Source organism: Drosophila mauritiana, chromosome 3L (assembly GCF_004382145.1).
Source record: "Drosophila mauritiana strain mau12 chromosome 3L, ASM438214v1, whole genome shotgun sequence".
Taxonomy (NCBI): domain Eukaryota; kingdom Metazoa; phylum Arthropoda; class Insecta; order Diptera; family Drosophilidae; genus Drosophila; species Drosophila mauritiana.
In genome coordinates, this window is record NC_046669.1 from 21479616 (window position 1) to 21503284 (window position 23669).

General features: G+C 45.5%; 5 protein-coding genes across 7 annotated transcripts; 3 read left to right on the top strand and 2 right to left on the bottom strand.

Moving 5' to 3' along the window:
* Positions 1-509: 509 nt before the first annotated feature.
* LOC117141706 lies at positions 510-2109 on the bottom strand. 3 transcript variants are annotated; one of them, XM_033305319.1, is made up of 3 exons: positions 2054-2109; positions 1242-2001; positions 510-1109 (listed from the first exon to the last, which is right to left on the bottom strand). In XM_033305319.1, exons 2-3 carry the CDS (start codon positions 1986-1988, stop codon positions 786-788), a joined length of 1071 nt encoding a protein of 356 aa, XP_033161210.1. In that variant the 5' UTR covers positions 1989-2001; positions 2054-2109; the 3' UTR covers positions 510-785. The 3 variants fall into 3 exon arrangements, with proteins under 3 accessions (XP_033161210.1, XP_033161211.1, XP_033161209.1); XM_033305320.1 differs by having other exon boundaries at positions 510-883; positions 1016-2001; XM_033305318.1 differs by having other exon boundaries at positions 510-2001; positions 2054-2108.
* Positions 2110-2240: 131 nt separating this feature from the next.
* LOC117141708 (dnaJ homolog subfamily B member 4) lies at positions 2241-3412 on the bottom strand. The gene has a single exon (XM_033305322.1). The coding sequence runs from the start codon at positions 3229-3231 to the stop codon at positions 2845-2847; it is 387 nt and encodes a 128-aa protein (XP_033161213.1). The 5' UTR covers positions 3232-3412; the 3' UTR covers positions 2241-2844.
* Positions 3413-3634: 222 nt separating this feature from the next.
* Positions 3635-5094, top strand: LOC117140790 (60S acidic ribosomal protein P0). Its single transcript, XM_033303885.1, has 3 exons — positions 3635-3742; positions 3854-3947; positions 4022-5094. The coding sequence occupies exons 2-3, from the start codon at positions 3894-3896 to the stop codon at positions 4919-4921; spliced, it is 954 nt and encodes a 317-aa protein (XP_033159776.1). The 5' UTR covers positions 3635-3742; positions 3854-3893; the 3' UTR covers positions 4922-5094.
* A 2979-nt stretch (positions 5095-8073) lies between these two features.
* On the top strand, positions 8074-8208 carry LOC117141395. Its single transcript, XM_033304811.1, has one exon. It carries the CDS (start codon positions 8074-8076, stop codon positions 8179-8181), a length of 108 nt encoding a protein of 35 aa, XP_033160702.1. The 3' UTR covers positions 8182-8208.
* Positions 8209-10494: 2286 nt separating this feature from the next.
* LOC117140596 (male-specific opa-containing protein) lies at positions 10495-10849 on the top strand. The gene has a single exon (XM_033303605.1). The coding sequence runs from the start codon at positions 10521-10523 to the stop codon at positions 10731-10733; it is 213 nt and encodes a 70-aa protein (XP_033159496.1). The 5' UTR covers positions 10495-10520; the 3' UTR covers positions 10734-10849.
* Positions 10850-23669: the final 12820 nt, after the last annotated feature.

Below are 23669 nucleotides of genomic sequence, written 5' to 3' on the forward strand. Positions count from 1 at the left end.
CTACTTTTACGGGAGCTATAGGATGTACATAGTTCAATCCCATCAAGAATACATATACAAAATGGGTAAGTCATCATCGGTTTTATGGCATCGGATACGATTTGGGCAGAGCATTCAAGGGATTTTTTACCCTTCCTTTCTTTGCTTTAGAATTAACATTCTTTTCTCCTGGGGGCAGTGCTGTCCTTTATCCACTGAAATATATATGTCGACAATAGAGGAGTCTCATCCATTTTGTTTATTCAGTTTGTGATTTGGTGCGGCCGCGCAGCAAGTGCCGATCAACTCTACCAGCCTTCATGGAAGGGATTTTCTTACATGTCCCTTCTTCATCATATTCTCTAATGTCCTATTCACACTGGCGTGCATTACATTGTCATCTCTCTCTAACACACTATGACAACCCGATCGGACCTCACTCAGCTGCAGAGGCTCGACAGAATTTTACCGTATAGCTGTATATATATAACCAAATCCGTTGCAGAGTATGAAAACAATATTTTAGAAAATTTATTTTGGAAAAGTATATATTGTTTGTTTTAGCTTACTGGGACACCCGTAAATGTCGGGGAATTATTTGGCCACCCTTTTATTTTAATTTTCTGTTTACTTGTGGAACTTCTCATGTTTTAGGACTTGCCTTTAGATTTTGGCGCCGCTCTGTTTGAGTTGCCTTATACGCGTTTTTAGCGGAGTCACCAATGGAATTTTTCAATTTTCGGTCCATACCCAAGTGGCGGCGACTCCCTTGAAAAGAGTGTCTTTGGAGGCGTCTAAGGGTGGGACTAAAGGAGCTTCCTAAAGCGTCCGGCCAAAGCACGCAAATACGAAGATATTTTAGAGCATGCATACAGCAAGGCAGCAACTGGTCTGGTTGCCCAATTTAGAAGAGAGCGCAAGTATGACACCGCTGGGGACGAATATGTTTTGAAAGCTGAAGATGGTCCAGCTCGTGATCCCTGGGAAAGTGTTTTAGCCTGTGGTGCCTTGCCCCATTTCGGTGTAGTTGCCCAATTTAGAAGAGAGCGCAAGTATGACACCGCTGGGGACGAATATGTTTTGAAAGCTGAAGATGGTCCAGCTCGTGATCCCTGGGAAAGTGTTTTAGCCTGTGGTGCCTTGCCCCATTTCGGTGTAGTTGCCCAATTTAGAAGAGAGCGCAAGTATGACACCGCTGGGGACGAATATGTTTTGAAAGCTGAAGATGGTCCAGCTCGTGATCCCTGGGAAAGTGTTTTAGCCACTGTTTCCGTAGCAGAATTCATTGAAGCTTTGCCTGGTAGGGATTTCACAGCCACGTTCGCAGCCGATGCTAAGGACGAACTGGAAGTTGCAGCAGATCCTACGGCTCCTGGGCCTCGGATTACTGTTTTGGCCACGACTTCGGCAGCCGAAGATAAGGGCGCGTTCAGAGTCCTAGGAGAAACTCGAGCATTTGCTCCTGGCACCAGTTTGCCGAGTCCCAGTATTCTTTTCGATCTCAATGCCAATAGCCCGGAGGTCAATGTCCATAGGGATCCGAGATGCGAATGGCTTAGTTCCTGCGTCACTGGAAGAGTGATTGGCCGGGGAACTGGGATCGATGGCGGCGGTTTCTGGAATACCCGGTACACCACGTATGTACCAACCAGAATGCCTCCGATGAAGACAGCAACTTTGAGCTTTTTGTGAAAACTACCTGGCGGCGTTTCGGGTGGCATTGGGAACAATGCATTTCCCAATTCAGACAGTTGGCAACTAGCGTTCTCGGCGGGAATAATGACTTCAAAGTCCACGGACTGCAAGCAGAAATCGTGCATGGCCCTTCTCTGATGGTCAATCAGGACGCTGTGGGCCTCGTTGATTCTAAGGAACTCCTCCGCTCCATCCTCGTTTTTGTCGGGATGATATTTCAGGGACAGCCGCCGAAAAGCTTCCCTAATCTCACTGTCGGTGGCGTTTCTCGGTAAGCCCAGAACCTGGTAGTGATCTTTGTAGACGTCGCTCATTTTTGTCGGCCACCTGCGAATATATATAATATATATTAAGAAAAGAAAAAATATACTAAGAAAACCTGAGCTAGCTGCGCTGCCAAAGATGGGTGAAATGTGTGTTATCGATGATGCTATTTGCATGGAAAAACATCGATAAAGACATCGTATCAGCCGCCCATTATTCGCCTTGGCGCCAAGAAAAAATTGTTTAAAACAATTAAATGCGTCTTTCTTTTCTACAGTTGAGAAAAAAGTACCAACAAATTCGGTCCTCTCTGGCAGATGCCATCATATTTTATTATGAATACGAGTCATATCATATTTTAGGTGGCCATCGAAGGAGTACTATAATGCGAGTGGGAAGAGAAACATCTAAAAATATGTCATTTTTTTTCAGAACAACAAACCGTTAAAAAATTTGATTTACAAATTGTATTTCCGTCTTATGTGGAGCATACTATACGTAGTAGCAGACTGGCTCTGCTTATTGAACTTTGAATAAGCAACTGCCTTAAATTTTCTCTACTATATTGTTTTTTTTTTTAATATTTATATCGCATAAACGTTTTTTAAATCGCAAAAACTAAACATGTCATTAAAAACGTGATTTTTGTATGCTATTAGTTCGTTCTCCAATATTTATCCGTTTTATCATTCGATTTGGCTAAAGCTATGTCTATTTTCGAGCAAAAGTGGGCCGCACTTCATAATCTTTGTTTATCTTACTAAATAAATAAATTAATCAATAATTAACGCAGGATGCATTAGATCAACAGTCAATAATTAAGTTCCTATAAATTAATCTTAAAGACTATTCAACGAAGAACTCTAGATACGCGAGATTGCTTCACCAAGCCCTTGGATCCTTAGGTCATTCCGAGGAGGATCCATCGCCGTGGGAATCCTTTTTTTTCCGGTTGAAGAACTGGAATGTCTTGTAGGCGGCAAACGCAAAGAGCACAGTTCCACCGACGGCGCACATGAAGGGGAGCATGTCTGACGTGGGCTGGGCGAAGGTCGCAGCCGGCTCGTCATCACATTTGAGTCCCTCCTCGCCGTGCTGGTCGTATATCTCGCGCTTTTCCTTGTCGGAGAGCACTTCGAAGGCGGCCACCACCTCCCTAAACTGCTCCTCGGCCTGCGGATGGTCGTTCTTGTCCGGATGGTAGCGGAGAGCCATCCGGCGGTATCCCTTCTTGACGTCTTCACTGGACGCATTCCTCTCGATGCCCAGAATCTTGTAGTAATCTTTACCCATTGTGGCGAAATGGGATTCTCCTTGTGCTGGCTGAGATGGTCGTCCAGCGGTGTTGTGCCGTGAATAGAATGTGAGGCAGCGCGTCGACTTGTTGGTGCTTATGTGGTATTGCGAGTATATATTGCGGATTCGATTCGCGGATTAAACACAATATTACAAATAAACAGAAACTAACAGTCAATCGATAAGTTATCGCCCGACAGTGGCCAGAGTGACCCTACCTTACCACCAGAAGCACTGTTAGTTAACAGAAGGTATTCTGACAAGCGTAGCAGCTGTATAGCAGCATTACTAGCCTATTAGTAATCTATGATTTGATAAATCTTTCTTTTCGAGTACGTTATAAGGAATTACATATTACGAAGAAGGAAAATATTCATATCGCTTATCGGATTTGGTATTTTTCCCGACCGTGCGGTATTTTATTCGCCACCGAAGCGGTCACACTGGCTGCCGCCGCCAACTTCCCTCTTTCCGTTCTGTGAGCGAAAACCGAAAAGTGTGTGCTTTGGTAAGTGTTGCTAAAAGTTCGGAATAATGTTGCATCCCGACCATTTTCGGGTCCATAACTGTTCCACGGTGTTGGTCCAGCACCGACTAATCGTTATCACGTATTTCACAGTTCTTAAATTCACCCGACGAGTCCCTAATACACAATCAAAATGGTTAGGGAGAACAAGGCAGCGTGGAAGGCTCAGTACTTCATCAAGGTTGTGGTAAGTATAGAACCGACTAGAAATAGCTTACTAGCTCGCGCCTGGCTTATGCTGTTAACTGATCCCTCCTCCAGGAACTGTTCGATGAGTTCCCAAAATGCTTCATCGTGGGCGCCGACAACGTGGGCTCCAAGCAGATGCAGAACATCCGTACCAGCCTGCGTGGACTGGCCGTCGTGCTTATGGGCAAGAACACCATGATGCGCAAGGCCATCCGCGGTCATCTGGAGAACAACCCGCAGCTAGAGAAGCTGCTGCCCCACATCAAGGGCAACGTGGGCTTCGTGTTCACCAAGGGCGATCTCGCAGAGGTGCGCGACAAGCTGTTGGAGTCTAAGGTGCGCGCCCCCGCCCGTCCAGGCGCTATTGCCCCTCTGCACGTCATTATCCCGGCCCAGAACACCGGCTTGGGACCCGAGAAGACCAGTTTCTTCCAGGCCCTGTCCATCCCGACCAAGATTTCCAAGGGAACAATTGAAATCATCAACGATGTGCCCATCCTGAAGCCCGGCGACAAGGTCGGCGCCTCCGAGGCGACACTGCTCAACATGTTGAACATCTCGCCCTTCTCGTACGGTCTGATTGTCAACCAGGTCTACGATTCCGGCTCGATCTTCTCGCCCGAGATCCTGGACATCAAGCCCGAGGACCTGCGCGCCAAGTTCCAACAGGGAGTGGCCAACCTGGCCGCCGTTTGTTTGTCCGTGGGCTACCCCACCATCGCCTCGGCCCCGCACAGCATTGCCAACGGATTCAAGAACCTGCTGGCCATTGCTGCCACCACCGAGGTGGAGTTCAAGGAGGCGACCACCATCAAGGAGTACATCAAGGACCCCAGCAAGTTCGCCGCCGCTGCTTCGGCTTCGGCTGCCCCCGCCGCCGGCGGAGCTGCCGAGAAGAAGGAGGAGGCCAAGAAGCCCGAGTCCGAATCAGAGGAGGAGGACGATGATATGGGCTTCGGTCTGTTCGACTAAGCTGGATTCCGATTGCAGGATGCCCTCTGCGGCGCCCGCGGACCATCGCTTCCGCTTTCGGCGTTTACCCACTAAGACCCTCTGTTATGTTTTCTATGTGCAAATTATTGCCGCGGTTTGACGGACCCAATGGCAAGTTGCATTAAACATGCTGTAAACTGCTCGGAAGCGCACTCAACTGTCTTTTAAACTTGCACGCGATTCGAGGGGTGGACATGGTGGGATTCGGACTCCAAAATCCGAAGGCTTGCGACATTTCATTCCCCTTTAAATATCCGAGCGACGGCAGGTGCCGCCTGCAGCTGCTCTCGGTCATCCGGATATTTACAAAGTAATTACTTGCGATAAAATGAATTTCACAAGATGAGAAAAGTTTAAAGTTTCTGCTGCCGTCGTCGGCTGCGACTTTTGCGATTTCTTTTGCTTTTCGCAAAGGACATCGTCGACGGAGGAGAGACGCTCATAAAAATTCAATTTGTCTTGACAAAATACGCAAGAAATTAAGAATGTGCCAAGTGGCGGCAAAAGAAACTTTCCTTCCCTTTTTCCCAGTTTCCTGCACATTTCTTCCTCTGCTCGTCTGGCGAGCGAAAATGAGTTACGCGACTGGGGCGTGAAAGTGCCACGCCCTCGCGGCGATGTGTCGCGCTCGGTGCGCAGGAGGGGGGGAGGGGGTGGTCAGGAGATGGGAGCTGGCGGAGCAGGAGCCGCGGGCCAAGTTAAACACTGCATAAATAGCCGGGCCGAAATGAAAGGCCCTGACGAAAATAAATCCTCCGCAGGCCTCTTTGGGCCTCAGAGATGGGATCGTGAGCCACCTCGGAAGTAGTTGGGTCGTGTCGTAGGCCATACAGTCTATGTATGTTATAGGGTTATTATACCCTCCTTGGCAGAGCCCTCTAGACTCTTCGAAATTGCTTGAATTGTTGGACAAATGTCTGGAAATGTTGCCAAAAAAAGTACAATTCGTTAAAAATGTTTTGGTATACATGTAATAATATATATATGAAATAATTGGCGTGTCCCACCGAAAAACCTTAAATGGTATAAAAAGGCTCGAACCATTGGGTGTCTTTATTTTAAATTACCCTTCGGAAGGATTACCACGTGCGTGTCACGTGGTCATCCCTAGACTCGGTATGTTAGAGTCCCATTTGGTTTTGAGATAAATTAATAAAGACATTGCATAATTTCAGGCGCCGCTGGCGTCAAATATACACAGGAATTAGCATAAACTGTGGGGCGGCTGACCAGCCCCGCACCGCACCACCCCGGATACCCCACCCACCGAACCACCCATCGCTTGCCACTCAATCAGCAAGCGGCAAGCGGCATTTGAAATCAAAATGCGATTGGCAAAATGATTTGCTTCAATTTTTGTGATGCGCATAATAAATGAAGTTTGGACATTTGGACAATTGATTGGGACAGCAGCCATGCGGTGGCCTGCGCAGGGGCAGATCGGGCCGGGAAATCCGGAAGGAGTGGTCCGAGGGACCCATACAGACAATGTACGATATACCACACATCGCATCGCATCACATCACATCACACACTCCATCGCAATGTTTGCCATGCACAACAAAATGTGGAGCAGTCGACAGATTCGAAATCTGATTCTGATTCAGATTCAGATTCGAGTTCAGGACTCCGGTCCAAGTGCCAAGCCCCTCCGCCGACCGGGAATCCCCCGAAACTGGACTCGATTTCGGCTATCCAATGCGCACAGATAGATTTGTATGCATATTTTTGCTCTGGCATTTCGTTTGTGTGCTAAACATGTGAATGCCATCGATATAACGATGCTGCTCCTGCTCCTGCTTCTGCTCTTGATCCTGCTCTTGGTCCTGCTCCTGCTCCTGGTCCTGTCGTGCATGCTCCCCAAGTTCCCCATCCGCCTCCCCCTGTGCGCTCAGCTGTGATTTGTTTGCCCAAAAGATTTGGAGCAAAACGGTTTAATTCTTGTGGAATGGCTTAAACGATTCCTGTTCCTGCCGGCGAATTCTAACAGCGCACTGCGAACCGGAAACGGAATTTCCAAACGGACTTAGCTCCAGCAAACTCTAAATGACTTCACTCGCGAGAATATGTTTGGACATACGCTACTCGGCATCAAAGGATCAAGTGGTTTACTTAGCCAAAGTTCTGATCAACAAAATGTAATCAGGGACTGCAGTTGTTGTTGTATGGCATGCGTGCCTCGACTATCAGATACTCGTTAGTGGAGTAAATAACTTGAGTCGTTCTTATACATGCACTTCAACAGTTAGTATAATTCTGCATGAATTGCTTAAGTATTTTTCCTACTATAGTTGACAGCTAGGAATTGATTTTCTTCACTTTAAAGCGAAATATAAAGTGCTTAAATCCAGTGAGCATTTGAAGCGGGAGCCAAACCCCCGCAAATGGGCGAAACTTTGGTTAGCATCAGCCGGCTGGATCCGAGATGATAACTGAAACAGAAATCTATTTTCCGACTGACTGACGTGCAATACAAATACATTTTCCGAGATGTGCCATGAGGTGGGGCGGTGAGGCGGTGTGGGGGGAGGACGGCACGAAAGGGGAGCCGAAAAAACGAAATAATGGAGATCGGGAAACATTCACGGGATTGTTTGTCGGGTAGCAGGGGCTGCTGCCGACCACGCCCCCACCCACGCCTCCACGCCCATGCATCCGCCGGCACAACATGCTCAATTTAGTCTCGTCACATCAAAATGTTTGCTTATCGCTCTGTTTGCCGAGGCTGGTTTTGTAGTTGCGGACGGGGAATAATTTGGGGCGCTTACCGCGTATAATTTATCTATGCATATGTTTTGAGATGCCAACAACAGCACGAGCTCGCGCTGAGGTAGCCCGAAAGTGGAGCCCTGCCCCACATAAATCACAGTCAACAGCACGCATACGTAGGCTCAGCCAGCAACTCACCCAGCAGTCACCCTGCGAACCACCCACTCGAGCACCACCCACAACACCCCTTTCGTGTCGTGCTTAGCCTCTGGCCTAATCGACGGAAAATCGGAGGGTGTCTGCGTCTGCAACTTGCCGCATTAGGCACGGATCGCGATTCTTTCCGCTCGATCTTAGCGCCGTCCGAAGAAAGACTATATAAGGCCACGCGCGAGTCGCTTGGGTAACTCTTCTCATTCGGAATGAAGCTCCTTTCAGCCGCACTGGTCCTGCTCATGTCCTCGGCCTTGGCCACGGCACAGAAGAATGTGAACACGAATGAAAACAACATCGTGATTGGAAAAGTTTGAAATAAATACATATGTAATTAAACTGAAGGTGGCACTTTTCGTTGTGGATAGTACTAATGCGTACTTTGGGTTATGTCCCAGTTCGTTTTGGAAGGAGGGTATCTGAACTTATATGAACCCCACTTATTAATTCATATATACATAGATAATATATTAAATAAAATAGTATATAAAATGTATTTTGTAAGAGCGTTAAATCAGCGCAATCACTTTAAATAAGCTTATCCCGGCTTGGGGGCCTCGAAATCGGGACGGGACGCTTCAATAAGATGCAGGGGCTCCTTGGGACAGTGCTAACGGTTGTGTTAACGATAACAATAAACGACAAAACCCGTTACGACGAGCGATGATTGCAAGCCAAACGAGCAATTAAAAAGCCGTGCGCCGAGGGAGTTGCCACCCAAGGCCCACATCCTAGAGAGGGAGGCACTCCGGTCCTTGCCACGTACGAGGCATAACCTTTTGGCCTCCATCTCAGCACAGCTGTCACCGAGCGCGCGTGTGTGCGGGTGTGTGTGTGTGGGGGGTATCCTTCGAATCCAGGAACCCTCGGATGCTCGTGCTCCTTGGAGGCATTTTTACGGCACCCGTTTTTACGCTGGAAGCGGGAATTTTCACGTTGGGTATTTGAAATATGCACGTAATATTGCAAAATTTTAACCGTATATCTTGCATAATTAACTGAGAAAATACTTAGAGCACGAATGAAGGGACAGGGGGGCAAGGGGGCGAAGGGGGCTTCTCCGCCGCCAGGCATTTATACCGCAGCTTCCAAATCTCTTGCAGAGGAGCGAATGAAACTTTTGCAATGATACTTTCAGTCCGCAGGCCACCCATCCTCATCCCGCCACCCAGGTTGTGTGGAATTTTTAATCTGCCATAGAACCCGCCATGGAGCTGAGAGCTCTGTGCTGATCCCACACTGAGAAAAATAGTAAGTACTCCTGCAGAATGGTATTATGACATATGGACAGCGCCTCTCCTGACCATTTCAATCAATAGAGTTATGGAGAAATTGAACCAAAGGATACCACCTGATAGAGCAGATTACTTTTGCGTAATAAAACTGGGAAATCTGTTTAATTATTTCATATTGTTAATCCATCCAGTTTAATGTTTTTTTCTGGGTGTACTCCTCGTGGCGTTTACACAGGGTCATGTATCTTTCTTTACTGCGCAGCTTTGCATCTTTACGCTTTGCTTAAATATTTTAATTTTTATTGGTCGGAGTTTGCCAACTGTCTTTGGCCGTCGTTGGGTATATGGAAAGGAGGCTCTTCGGCTTTGATAAAGCTGTTAAAAGTGTGTTTATTTTCTGGTGCTTAGAACTGCTGCCGCCCCACAGATAAACTCGTATATAAATGTCTTTTCCAGCTGAACTCGGCCGAATTCGCGGCTCCCGGAGTAGGAAGATGATCCAGAACCAGGTGACCGACGCATAGACCACCGTCGAGGCACAGCTGCACTCTAATAGCCATAATCATAGGCCATAATGACTACTCCTCGTTCCGGGTCTGGGCCGAAAAACTCGATCTTTAGCAGGTGGAACTTTGAGAATGACATCGAACCGAGGTGTGTGTGTGTCATTTGCATAAGAGTAAAGTTCACCCACTCGGATGGTTGGAAATGCAACCTGGCAAAAGTTTTTGCCAAATTTAAATTATAAATAAGCTCAGGGCGGGTCGAAGGGCCAACCAACCAACGAGACCATGAGGAGGAGCAGGAGCAGCAGCACTTGCCTTCCGAAACAAAACCTCATATGCATCGAAACGTAATGGCAAAAAGGATTTTAAGTGAAGTTGAAGTTGACTACACGACCGCATTGAGGGAGTGCCCCGCCCCCTCTGCTCCTCCGCCCCAAATATTCGCATCCCCCGAGACCACTTACACCATTGCAGTTGCGTGGAAAGTTTGCCGGGTGGAGCGGGATGGTCGATGGAAGGTGGGCGGGGCGGGGTCCCAAAAATAAGCTCAAAGTGAGAACTGAACGCGGCATATTCCGCCCCAGCAGACAAAGTGCAAAGCCCTTCCCCACACCCCTCGATGCAGTGTGTATATCTTTCATGTGTGCGGTGTATCTTTCGGGTTGGAGCAACCACCAGACAACCACAGGCAACAGGGAACGCAAGCTTAAATGTCATGTAAAATGTTTCCACTTACACAAATTACTGTGTATAATTTAATTTTGCCACAGGCCGGCTGGAAGCCGAATCTGTCCCACGAGCGAGATCATCGCCAGACATACGATTTGCATTGGTTCCACCTATTGGCTCCACCGGATCAGTGAGAGCTATAAAGGGCCCCACCGCTTCCGCCCTGGCATTCATACCATACTGGCCATGAACTTCCTACAGATCGGCGTGCTGTTCGTCCTGGTCGCGGTGGCCTTGGCCAGACCACAGGAGGATCCGGCTAATCTGCCAGCTCCAGAGGCAGCAGCAGAACCGCCAGCAGCAGCACCACCAGCTGCAGCACCACCAGCTGCAGCCGCTCCAGCGGGTGGCTCCGGTAGAAAGAAAAATGTCAATCACAACGTTATAACCATTGGATAGAATTCTTCGGAAGGAAGGAGGCCACAATCTTGATTTAAGAACACATTGGGGGCATTAAGAAAAGCGTAATATATGTATATGGGCGTATAGCTGCGTTAATAAATTATTTTTATTTGCGTCGCAATGTGAGGTAATTCTTTCAATTCACTATACAAAAGCAGTTTACTGCTTGCCGCAGAACTCGCGGAACTTCATCTCTATGAAACGGAATTTAGCTAAGTAAAGGGTATCTAATAGTCGCGGGCACTGAACTTCAGCGTTTTGTGTTGTTCTTCAGTTTTACTCCGCTTTAGGTTTTTCAACTAAGGCTTTTATACTTAAAACGCCTAAACTGTGCTTTTTTTGTGAAACTCATCATCATTGGATTTTTCTCAATAACAAGTTGGGCATTTCTCCCAATTTAGCCCATAAAGCAGTTTACTGCTTGTATTGCTCTGACACTGCATGTAGCTGAGTAAGGGGTATCTGATAGTTGCGATATTGGACTTTATCGTTGTGTCTTGTTTTTCAGTTCTACTTCGTTTTAGATTTTTTACATAAGGCCTGAAAACTGGAACTAATTTTTGTGAAACCATCCACTTAAACAAAGGATTAACTACTTCAGGGTCCAATAAAATGCATATCACATTTACTTTAGTTATTATAGCGATAATAGCGACCATATGAGACCCATAAGGAACTCTTCAGAGTCGAAAGAAAATCAATTTACTAGTTCGCTGTTTTGGCAGATGCATAATTGGCACTGGAACTAAAGTATTCAATAAATTGTGATTTTAGTGCATTGTGCTAGGGTTGGTAATTTCTCCAGTAATTCGATTGATTCCGCTTGGCGGTCAATCAAGTAGAGTAACGAAACATCTGTTTTCCGAATTAACAATAAAATAGTAACCCCTATATGAAGGGTTACGCTTCTGCCCACTCAACTCTACGTTGCCACCAGGTCCCAGAGGTCTAGTTCTTCTAACGCAATCTATCCATTAAAGCGCATCCGAATTCTCTCCAGATATTCATCACTTAAGACAGCAGTAACCAGTATGATGTTCCCCCGTTGCCTGCACCTCCCCTCCCGCGACCCATGTGCTGTTAACCCTTTCGAAGCTCTGGCATTTTTGGGCCAAATGAAGCATTCCGCTTTGGGTTCGGGGCGACGAGGGGTCTCATGTGTGATACGGTTGACAGACTTTTAGCTTCATTGCTTGATTTGTTTAAATGTCTTTACTGTGTTTGGTTTATGGTTTCGGTGGCGTGGTGGGGGCTTCAAGGCTTCAAGGCTTGGATGCTAGGAGGCTTGGAGGGGGGTGGCTTGGGGGAGCTGAGGGTTGGGACCAAAAAATCTTGTTTTTGACGAGGAAAACTTTGTCGTCCATTGCATTTGCTGATGGATCATAGATACAAAAAGTTATTTGCACAAGCTGATATCACCCCTCCCCATCTTCCGCTTCCGCTTTCTGTTGGCTTTGTAAATGTCAACATATGCATATAATAATAAAAACAAATATGACCGAACTCTCTGACAGCTTGGCTCAGCACATTTTCCAGTCGCCCTCCCACAGCCAAGGAAACCGAGTGTGTGCTGATAGGCAGATGCGGATACAGATACATTTGTATCTGGCGCATGCATAATGTATAAATAGCTCACATTAATTAATTGCCTTGCCAAGTAATAACATGATTAACATCCAAACGAGATTTGCCGTCCCAGCCATTTCATTCACTTTTCGGCCCGACTGCAGCCAATTAACCCTTGGCCATGTTATCCGTCGGGCCAGGAACTTTTCGGCTATGTTTGCCCTCAAAGTATCTGAAAGTTATTTGAACATCTAATGAGCATGGATATGGCTTAATGAATTTGCTGCATAGGCGTGTTTTGGGTATGCAAATTAAGTCGGATGGTTTCCTTTGAAGATTTCAGTTTTACGATCTGTACGGATTTCCCAAGACGTTATCACTAATTTATTAATTTATTTTACAAAAATATATATATTTCGTTAAGACCAACAATATTATGATAAGATAAAGCTGTTCGTATAAGCAGGAGAAGAATTACAAATCTACTTGTAGCTGTGGTCCCAATAATCCTGCTTGTATTTTCGAGTTCCGCTCGTTTGTTTACACTTAAGTAAAATCTGTGTGGGTTTCATTCCAGCGTCTTAGCATTTTGGGCACAAACAAATTACTCGAACTCAGCAAAAAGTGAGAATCCTTGAGACAGACAGTCTGCCCGAGGGAGAAAGGAAGCTAGGAAGCTGGCTGCGGCAGGTTGCACGTTGCAGATTGCTAAAATCTGAATTACCCGAAGAAATTGTAACAAATACAAAAGTCAATGGTGCTGCAAAAAGAAGTTTTCAGCTGTCTTCCACTGGCAGAAGGTAAATCTTGCAAGCCAAAACTTTCAACTTGCTTAAATAAACCCCGAGCTGCCAACCGAAACACACACAAGCACACTCGCACACAGCCTAGAAAGGGGTGGAGATTTAAGGGAGGGGTGGGATGGAGGGAGCGAGGGGCTCTAAGCTGATTTTACACATGCACACATGCTGGGGCAGGACTCTTAGAACTTCAGGACTCCGATTCAGGTTCTGAATGTTTCCGATTTGCCCTCTCGCTCTGCTCGCATTTTCGGCAATTTGATTATCTGGCACAGTGGTGATGGATGCTCAAAAATGTAAATTTTGTGATCCAAGGTCCACATAATCGACAATATATAATCGATAAAATATAAATTGATAGTTTTGATAATAATATATATTCTTAAGTTTTAGCACCATAGAACAATGTAGCTACAAAGAGCAAGTTTTAAAGTTTTCCACAAACGATTTAGGCAATGCATATTACTGTTTAAAAATATTCTGCTTATATATACAATCTTCACTAAGATCATTGCTTATAAACAATAAGTGTCGGATTTGGTTTATTATTAGTTTTTGTGCTAGTTTTTTAGCCGAGCTGCAAGACTATAATCAATTTATGGGGCCGACTTAATATAAATGTTAAGTCTGGCAAATATCGTAAATAATAATAATTATTAAATGGATGAAAAAATGTTAAATATGGTTGTTTTTTGTTTGTTTCTAAGAACATTTATTTATTTATATCACTAATAAATACGTTGAATGCTTTTTTTTTAAATAAATGTTTCCCATAAACATTACAAATTTGTAATGATGTTAAACTTTAATTCAAATGTTAAAAAGTGAGAAGATTGTGTTGAAATATCTATTGGTTAGCATTGGTTGATTAGCTTGGGGTTTCCTTAAATTAGATTTGATTATCATTTGCCCTTTTGCATAACTATCGACTAGCCTTGTCATTTTTGAGTGGCTACCACTGTGCATCACACTCAGGTTTCTCTGTTTGTTCCGCCTCGCAGCCGAGAACGACCTTGGCAACAACAACACCAACAACAATGACGCCAACATGAGCTGATCCAACAACAACAGAAATCAATGGCATACAACTAGCCAAAGCCGAAGCCAAAAGCTCACAGTCCGCGCCGTTTCCCAATCCCCTTCCCCATTTCCCCCAATTCCTGCCCATCCTGCCCAACCAAGTTGCATGCTCAGCATTTCGTGAGCCGAGGGGGGTGCGGGGTGGCTGGAGCTTAGAGGGGGTGGTGGGTGGTTAGGGGCGGCTCGGAAGTTTGCAAGTTTTGCGCTTCCGTCGTTCGAGGATATTTGTCTGCTGAATTAATTGGAATTAGTCGCGACATGCTTATACCAAAAGTCTAGAATAAACAATAAAATGGATACCTATTCAAATAAGATTCACACACACACACTGGCACACAAATAGAGGGAGAGAGAGCGCGTGAGCGAGAGGGAAACTGAACTTGATGGGGAAACAATGCAAAGTTTTAATGAATTTTGGTTTAAGTTTTCAGCGAGGTCGAGGGTCGGGTTGAGATACACGGGGTGTGGCAAATGTCGACGAGCCCTTTGAGATTTCCTGTAAAATGTATTTGAAACGAGTAACGGAAATTGCATTATTTCAATTACAAATTCGCCGAGTTTGGGCGAGCGAAACTCGAGCAGACGGCAAACGCCGCAGGCAATTAGTCGTGTCAAAGCTTTCATTATTGTTTTGTCATATTTGCCCACCTCCCCCGACTTGCGTGTGTCATCCGCACTGTAAGCTCGTAATTAATGCATAAATATATTTATGTACATACCGGCGAGGCGGCAGAGAGGAATAGATTTTATTCAACTAGAGCTGGGCGAAATCTGAGCTGGATTCCGCCTCACAATCGCCCTGCATTCCAATTGTTGTGGCAGCAACAAAGCCAAACAAATGGACTGTGATCAGCTCCCCGCCGGGAAATTCACAGGGGAAGGGCGTCTAACCGACGAAGGCTTTTCCGGCCGCTCCCCAAAGAACTTTCAACAATCACAGCGAGTGCCCGAAATGTCCTCGGGCGAGACTCGTCACTTCCAAAAAATATGCACTGCGAACAAAAGGGTTATACAATTTAAGGGACATTGAAGTCACAATCCAGTATGAATTTATAGTGTGTACTTAAACGCGTATAGATCGTATAGATAAATATTCAAAGCCATGGAGCATTTTTGGAGTAATTTCCATTTTTTTGCTACTTTTGTGGCACTCTAGTTCTTAGATATCCCAAGATAATGCTGACAAATACGTACATAATCGTTTCTCTTCTTTATTTCTTAAAACATAGTTGGCCCTGCTCCTTTAATCTGTTTTTAAGGACCATCCCACCGTCATTTCTTTCAGTGACTCGAGATGCACTCTAGTTCCTGCTCGGTTGGAATTATGTTGCCATAAGGCTCGCACTCGGACAACTAACTCCCTGAAATGGAAATGCAATGAATTGATTTCAGAGTTCGTTTCGGTCGCTCTGAAACTTTGACTATAAGTTTAAATGGAGTTAATGCGCCTCGGGGCCAAATTAGTCGTGAGTGTCGGGGAAATAATGACAGAATGCTGAGTGTTGAGTGTTGAGTGTTGAGTGCTGGTGCTGGTGCCGAAGGACTCCGCACTCCGGAGGGCTGATTAGTGTCGATATTGGCGCGACTGTTCATCGCGCCGCTTGATCTTTAATCTATCGCAATATTGGCTCAGCTTTTAACCAATTTGCTTTGTTGTGATGGCAAAGTGCCCGGCCATTATGCACACCCATGTGTGCGGGTGTGTGAGTATACTCATAGTGTACTCATACGTTTTCGTTTGATTGTTTTTGTGCGCCGGCATTTTGTTGCCGCTGGTATAAAAAACGCCGCCCAACATTATCATTGTTCAATTAAACTTTTCAACTGAAAATCGGCTTTTGTTTTATCGCCGCCGATGCCGCCTGTCCTGGCCAATGCCAAAAACACAAACACCCACACACACAGAGACGCAAAAGGACACGGCAACTGCACAGAAAAAACGGCAATGCAAAAAATAAAATCCTCTGTCTGCCATTGTTTAAAACACTCACACATCGAAGCACGGTCGTTTTTTATTTGGCAGTTCGATTTTTAATCGCCATATCAACAGATTCACGCTTGCCCGATCTACTACGCACATTAAGTACACACAGGATGGTAAATGGGGGCGGCATTCTGGGATCTGGATCTGTGTGTGGGTGGTGCCGAGTGGGTGGGTGCATGCACTACCGAGGCTTCCACAACAATAACAATTACGGCCGTTCCTAAGGACAGTGTTTTTGTTGTTTTTGCCGCTGCCGTTGCTGTACGCACAATTGTGCAAATGTGACATCATCATTTTCATGTTTATGTCGAACAAGTCAAGTGCCACTTACACACATACGCACCTCTGTTTGTATATTAATCAGTACAGTGAGGCCTCGTAGGAGGGAAGGATCACTCGCCGAGTCGAGTTGACCACCTGTCCGTCCGTATGACAATGATACGTAATGCTCCCGAGAACTACCAAATCTACAAAATGAAGAATAAGTACATACATAAGTATAATTTTCAATTATATTACTTGTTTTGCCAATTCCTATCGATATGCTAAACAAATTTTGGAAATTTGTCCATTGCAATCCCACTGGCTGGGAAGAGGGTATCTGATAGTCGAGGAGCTCGACAATGGCGTTTCTCTATATGGAATACAGTCCAACGAAAAATCAAAGTTGATTGTGAGTCGCAGCACAACATGTCGTTGTAATATCGACGTAACCCTTGAACTGGCCGATCAGGTCCGCTCACGTCCTCTCTTCTAACCCGAGAACATGCAGCAGCGGTTTTCATTAGCTAATGCACACTGTGGACACTGCAGATGTGTGGGCCGCGTAATGGATGTTCTCGATTATGCCGATTCTGTTGCTGACTGGCCTGAAAATGCAGCTTAATGAAGCAAGCGGCGCAGAGGCCTATAAAACCCACTAACTGCACCGACTTGCTTACACGACTCGTGCGCTCTTCTATGGCGTCCATCGGCGCCACTCCCCCTCCGCCCACATGGGCCCACTAATTAGTAATAAGTGGAAATTATTTCTTCAACTACATTCGAGTTTCGTGTGTGTGCAACTGTGGGAAAATAGTTCGACTGCTGCTGCCTTGCTTTCGATTCAATTCATTTCATTACATTTCATTTCGTTTCGTTTTCCTGATTGCCGTAATTAGGCAGCCATAAACAGCGATCGAGCGATGCGAGGGGGGAGGGGACATCGATACGCGGGGTAGCTGCATTAATGAACTTTGACATTGCCTCGGCTGCGCTATCGTTTAATTATTATCGCCAAATTTATGGAAATTCATTAAGATGATGACGCGATGATTGCCTAATGGCCAGCCGAAATCAAGGAACGAATCACCAAACAAATGAAGTGCTAAATCAAGCGCGTGTTTCACAACTAATGTGGGTGCTAATGGATAAGTGCGCCATTGCACAAACATCGAGAAAATGGGGTGGAAAACTCCTTGGGTTGCAAAAGACACATGTGCAAGGTGAGTTTGGTGTATTTTCCAGTGGGTTTAAAATGTAATTATGTAATACGAAACATCTTGGAATTCGCAGACTTGGAGATGGAGCTCTTCTGGCATTAAAACGCCAGTAAGGTCATTTCGAATTTTATGTTTTGTGCCTGCCGTTTAGGTCTCACAATTGCTACAATTGCCATAACGCACTAGAAAGGGACGGAAGTCGGGTGGCCGACAAGGAGGGGGACACTTTTGCATTTATTGTTTTTACGAGCTCATCTCGCTCAGTTTCCGGTCCTGCCGCCCCCTCCACCACCCCCTCCACCATCCAGAGAAAACTCCAGCATGGCTAATTGAAAAATACTTTGTTGTCCAATTTTATTGCAGCGCATAGACACACACGCACAAAGATACAGACACGGTAAAAAATCAATACCTAGTTACTTTTCTGAAAAAACACTTGAGTAGTTATATCATTACAAACTTATCAAATGCAACTGGTATTTAGATGCATACTATGTATCTCAATTTTTTACTCGATGCTTTAACCACTATGTAATTAAATAAACTAGGTGAAAGAACGAGTATTTATTGTTATTGTGACTGAATTCCGTTGACATGTGTATATCATAAAGTCCATTAGCTTGTTTCAACAAAAGTTCGAAATATATTTAAAAGATTATTTTGTAACAATGCAAAACAATTAAAATACCATCTGGCAATTGTAGTTTTGCCGAACAAAACGAAACCCATCTGATGACCTGTGACATATGCATCCACCTCCGCATTCAGTGGCCAGATATTGAGTTTGCCCATTGGCACACTTTTTTGCAATGGCCAGTGGAGGTGGGGGGAGGTGAGTGGTGGGAGTGCTGGCGCGGGTAACCAAGTTTCAAATTCACTTTCCATACAAATTGCCCAGGCAGAGAGAGCCAGCGACGCTGGCAGTGCTAATGAAAATTAACATAAAATGCTGCTGACAGCAGCCAATCGAGCGAGCAGGCGAGGAGCTAGGCCCCCGTTCCCGTTCCCCGTTCCCAGTTCCCCTTTCCCACTCACCACCCCCTTTCGCAGTGGCATGCCGGTGTTGTCCTTGCCCCGAAAACTGCAGTCAGTGAAGATGCAGCAAACTGATTTTAATGCGATTCAACAGCTCTGCACGCGAGCCCAAAACGTTTTGCTAGTTTTCCAACTCCAGAGCCGCACAGTGGTCCGCGGACGGTGGAACTTGGAGTGAAAATAGATTGGGCTCACCTCTATTCGATCAGAATTATTTTGAACTAATATACCATCATATGAAATTAAATTTAGAATATCATGCAAGGTAAACGTATATGTTACTATTAAATACTACAATTTCTATAATTGTACCAGCAAGTTGGTTATGCTCTTGACCTTAGCTGACTAGGAAGTGCTCTTCTATCTTTTTCACACCACTTGATCAGCGCAGTGGACCAGTGTGCCACATCGTCGACCGTTTTGCCAGTTAGCCTCTGGGCTCAGGCACTGGATGGCGCTGCATTTTGATGATGTGGATGAGGGTGAGGATGTGGCAGTGAATGCGGATGGGGATGGGGATGGGGACGAGGATGAGGACGGTGCTGGACGTGGCTGCGGGCCAGAGGGGGCTTGGGGGTGGATCCTGGTGTCTGGCGTGGCATGGAGCCATTGTTAAGCTTAACCAAGGTAATCTCTGTGCTTCCATCGCCTATCGTGACAAACTGACATAAATGCCCGCCGGCAGTCGGGCAGGCGCACTGAGGAAAAGACTCCGGCGAGGACGGGAGAAAGTCCAATCAACGCCCAGCTACTTGGAGCCGTGTCCTTCTGCTTTTGGTCCCCGACACATCCCTTTTCGGCCCGATTTCTGCCCTGCGGTTGCCCTACTAACTATTATTATAGCGGAGAGTGCTACAGAAATTCGGTTGTCTGCCTGGTTGGAGGCACTTGCCAAAACGCCGCCGTTTCTGCAACCATTGCGTCCGATTTGTACCACGAGGCCAAAACCCCTCGGCTTCACCGCCACCCACTTCCCGTCCATTGTGGCCTACTCGACGCCAATTGACGGAAGTTCATTGGTTAGCAAATGACAGTTTTTGTACGCTCATTAGCATTATTTGTCAGTACTGTGGTTTTCGGCTCCTCTGCATCGTAGTGAGCGACGGGGATCGTTGCGATACACATCCCACTGGATCCCTCCGTCTATCTCCATTTGTCCAGAGGCCAAACCAATGTGGAGCGCTGGATGTGGGGGATTGCACTTTCGGAGAAGGTGATTGGGCTGTCTACCAGATTATTGCTGGCGGGCTTGTTTAGAATATAGGTTAACTACTAACTGCGTCAGTTGTGGTGTGGCTTAGAAGTGATTCTAACCGATCTATTCGGGAAGAAATTCAATTCAATAAGGAAATCAAATCTGAATCAGATATTTAAGTATCGAACTAAAGCGCTGTTCTCCATTCAATCTAAGACAAACTCACAGATAACTTGATGGAATTTACCTACTGATGATTCTTTGTTTTATCAGCCAGCCGACTCGTTAAGGAACTTTACACACCCCTGTGAAATTGTTAAAACTTTCCTTAATGCCATTAGCCCACATCCAACTCTCAATGGCCACCCATCCCGACCCGCTTCGATATTGTTCATAACTCTTTCTTTGCAAAAGTGCACACCTTAAGCCCATTATCTCGACATGATGGTTATCTCGGGTCTGATGATCGTTACCGTTATTGGTTATGACAACTTTTGTGTTACTTTGCCTGACGACGTTTGGCAAATGAGTTATTGATTTTTAATTTACCACACACGACATTTCTCGAGATTCTCTAGCAGCAGCAGCAAAAACTTTTCATTACTTTCTGAATCAGCCCCCAAACTCTTTCTTTCTCGCATCACAAAGTGCAGCAAGGCCCGGAGCACTGAGAAAAAATCGTTATCTTTAGGCGCTTCAAAGGATTCACTTTTAGTAGGTTTGCTTAGCCGTAAATGCATGAAAAACATAGATATTCGTTTTGCATATAGTTTATTTTAGTAATAATATGTGTTAAGTAAACAATTGGAGATTCAAAACCTTTCAGTAAGTATACCCAGATTTATGACTTTAAGGAAAATCCCCCTCAAATGCAACATTACGCGGTTTCTTTAAGTGCAGGCCTTCTTCACCCCCCAGTCGTTGTGCCAATCCATCTATCCCACTGACAGTCGCTCATTTTCGCATTAAAAAGCAAGGGAATGGAGACACTTGCATCATTTTTCAATATGCCGTTGCAAAGTCGAAACTTTGCTCGGCACATAACTTTGCAGAGCACAGGACTCGAACTCGAGCCCCAACTCAAACTCAAGCTGAAACTCAACTCATTAATAAAACACACACCCACACAGCGGCACTCGCATTAACACACACACACATGCATCGGGGAGAAAGCAACGGTAACATGTAATTGCATTTCTTTGGCGCGCAGGTTTCTTCACATCACATCACATGTCATCATTTGTACGTCGGTGTGCGTGCGTGTGTGGTTGTGTGCGGGTAATGGTAACGAGCGCCAACGACTTTTGCTTACGCCCTAAAAACTATGCTATACGAAAGTGCAACGCATCGGCAGCCCCAGCGGGACCCGAAACTCTTCAGGACTCCAGGACTAAAGGACTCCAGGACGCCAGGACAACCAAGACAGCAGAACGCCAGGACTGCGGGACTCTGGGACAACCAACCACCGAAGTTAACCAATATAGCGACACAAAAGCGTGTTCTACATAATAGATCTGGGCACGAGTGCTGCCGGTTAGTGGGTGGATGGGTCGGATTGGGTGGAAACGGGTGATATGCTACGGTTCAAGTGATTTTCAAGGAAATTTCACCGTTTGTAGATTGCAATCATCAGACTAATGGTTCAGAGACAGATGGGAACAACATAGCAGTCAGCTGTGATTATTGATTGGCAGTCATAGCTATCGAACCAATCGCCTATAAATATACATATTGATAATAATTAAAGCTTCGTCTATGCTAACGAACTAATATAGTAAACGATTGCTTGAAGTAACACACTTTATTTAAGAAACATACTTTAATGTTGTTTCAAATTCTATTTTCGGTCTTTCTTAGGATTGAAATTAGAAAACACAAACACGTGGGTGTTTAGAAAAGGATTTCAGTCATGGTTACGTACTTTTATTTTAGTTGCCGTTTCAAAATCGGAGTGAAAGGATCTCAGATCAGGGATTCGGTGCATTACCGTTGCACTACACAACACTGCATTTGGCGGTGTTCAACACTCCTGCTTCGCATACTAGAGAGCTCTTTACCAATTACGTGCGCTTCATTGCTCCTGGAGCCATTAGTGTGATTACGTTTCATTGTCTGCCGAGTCCCGAGTCCTGAGTCCTGAGTCCTGGGTCGGTGTGGGTGTGTGAGTGCTGGTGTGAGTGCGAGTGTGAATTTCTGTGCAGTGTGCGTGTGTCCTCGCTGCCTTTCAATTGTGTGTCAAAATGTAGTCATGACGAGACTGACAGTCGTCGGTCTAGTGGAATCAGGGGAGAAAGTCAGCGGGCCAGAGGGATCTGAAGTAGAGAGAAATGGAGAATGGAGCAGACCAGCCACGTACATAATTGTATCTTAGTTACTTACGATTGCACAAATTTGAATTCAATTATGTTTTACTTATGTATTGCTGTGCTATCTTCTGGCAAAAGAAATTGCATGTATTTCGTCTGGAATTGAATTATGTGACCGAGCAACAGACAGGGAGAGCATGTGTCTCAGAGCCAGAGAAGGGCAGACAAAGACCGAGAAGTGATTGTTGGGACTCCTCCACCAGCCAGCCCCTCTTGGCTGCAGTTTAATTTGCAATTTTGTAATTTAAAAGGACATTTTTCAGTTCGATAGTTCAAATGATGCCAGACCATGGCTGACTGAGTAGCAACTTGGCTGGCTGGCGGTTTTAGATTCGTGTTTGAAATATTCAAATGCAAATTGCGAATGCAATCTATCGAAGTATCCCACCGAGAAAAAAGCGCCGTAAGTCCAGGACTCTGCTCGACTGTCGAGTGCCCAGGAATATAAACTATCCGGCAAACTATCTTGGCAAAGATTCAAATGCAATTCATCATAATTTATGCTTAATTAACCAAGGTATTTGCTGACCATTGTAGGAATCTTAACACATTAATTGTGAATTAGAAAGTCATTGAGCCATCAATTGCACAATTATTGCAGTTGAAGTAGTGAGTTTGAGCTCTTTCCCATATAAATTTAAATGATCCACATGCTAAAGTGTTTAAAGAATATGGCAAACACCATTTAATTAAAATTAAAATAATGCGTACTTTGGCTCGACGAAAATCCATTGATAACTCGGCGTACAAAGTTAATTGAACATTTCGATGCTGAAACGCTTGAAAAGCATTCCATATCAATTGCCCTAATACAGCCGTTGGTATCCTTTATCCTTTGGCCAATCCCGGCTCCACACACAACACAATCTGCGGCATTTTATTTTCAATTTAATTTTGCGTTCTGTAATTAAAGCAAGGACCAGGATTATTTATTTATTTATTAGAATGCGCAACTGATTTTGCGTTGATTATTATATGGTCACCCCATGCGTCCCTGTCCCTCCTCCCTCCTCCACTCCTCCTGCATTAAATATTTACCATAATTGAAGTGACAAGCACAAATGCCACTACATGGGAACGGATTGGAGTGGCAACCTCCGATCCCCGCGTCCGTTCCAGGCTCCTGCTCTCCCAGAATCATCAGCAGCTGCTAATTGTGTGCAAGCTCATTAACATAACCGCAGGCCAGGCCCGAAATCCACGCCTCCAGCCTGGCCTCGCCAATTGCAATATGGCCGGGAGACCCGGGAAAGGCCTCCAACAAACAGCTGCCGCCCGGGCCAAAACGGAGCGGGGTCAAGGCCAGAAGGGAAACGGTCAGAGATTAGGGGTTACGGGTGGCGTGGTAGGGTGCCAGGACAAGCCAGGATAAGCGAACACAATCCCTCGTTAGTTTATATATTAAATGGTGCTATGATAGCTTGGT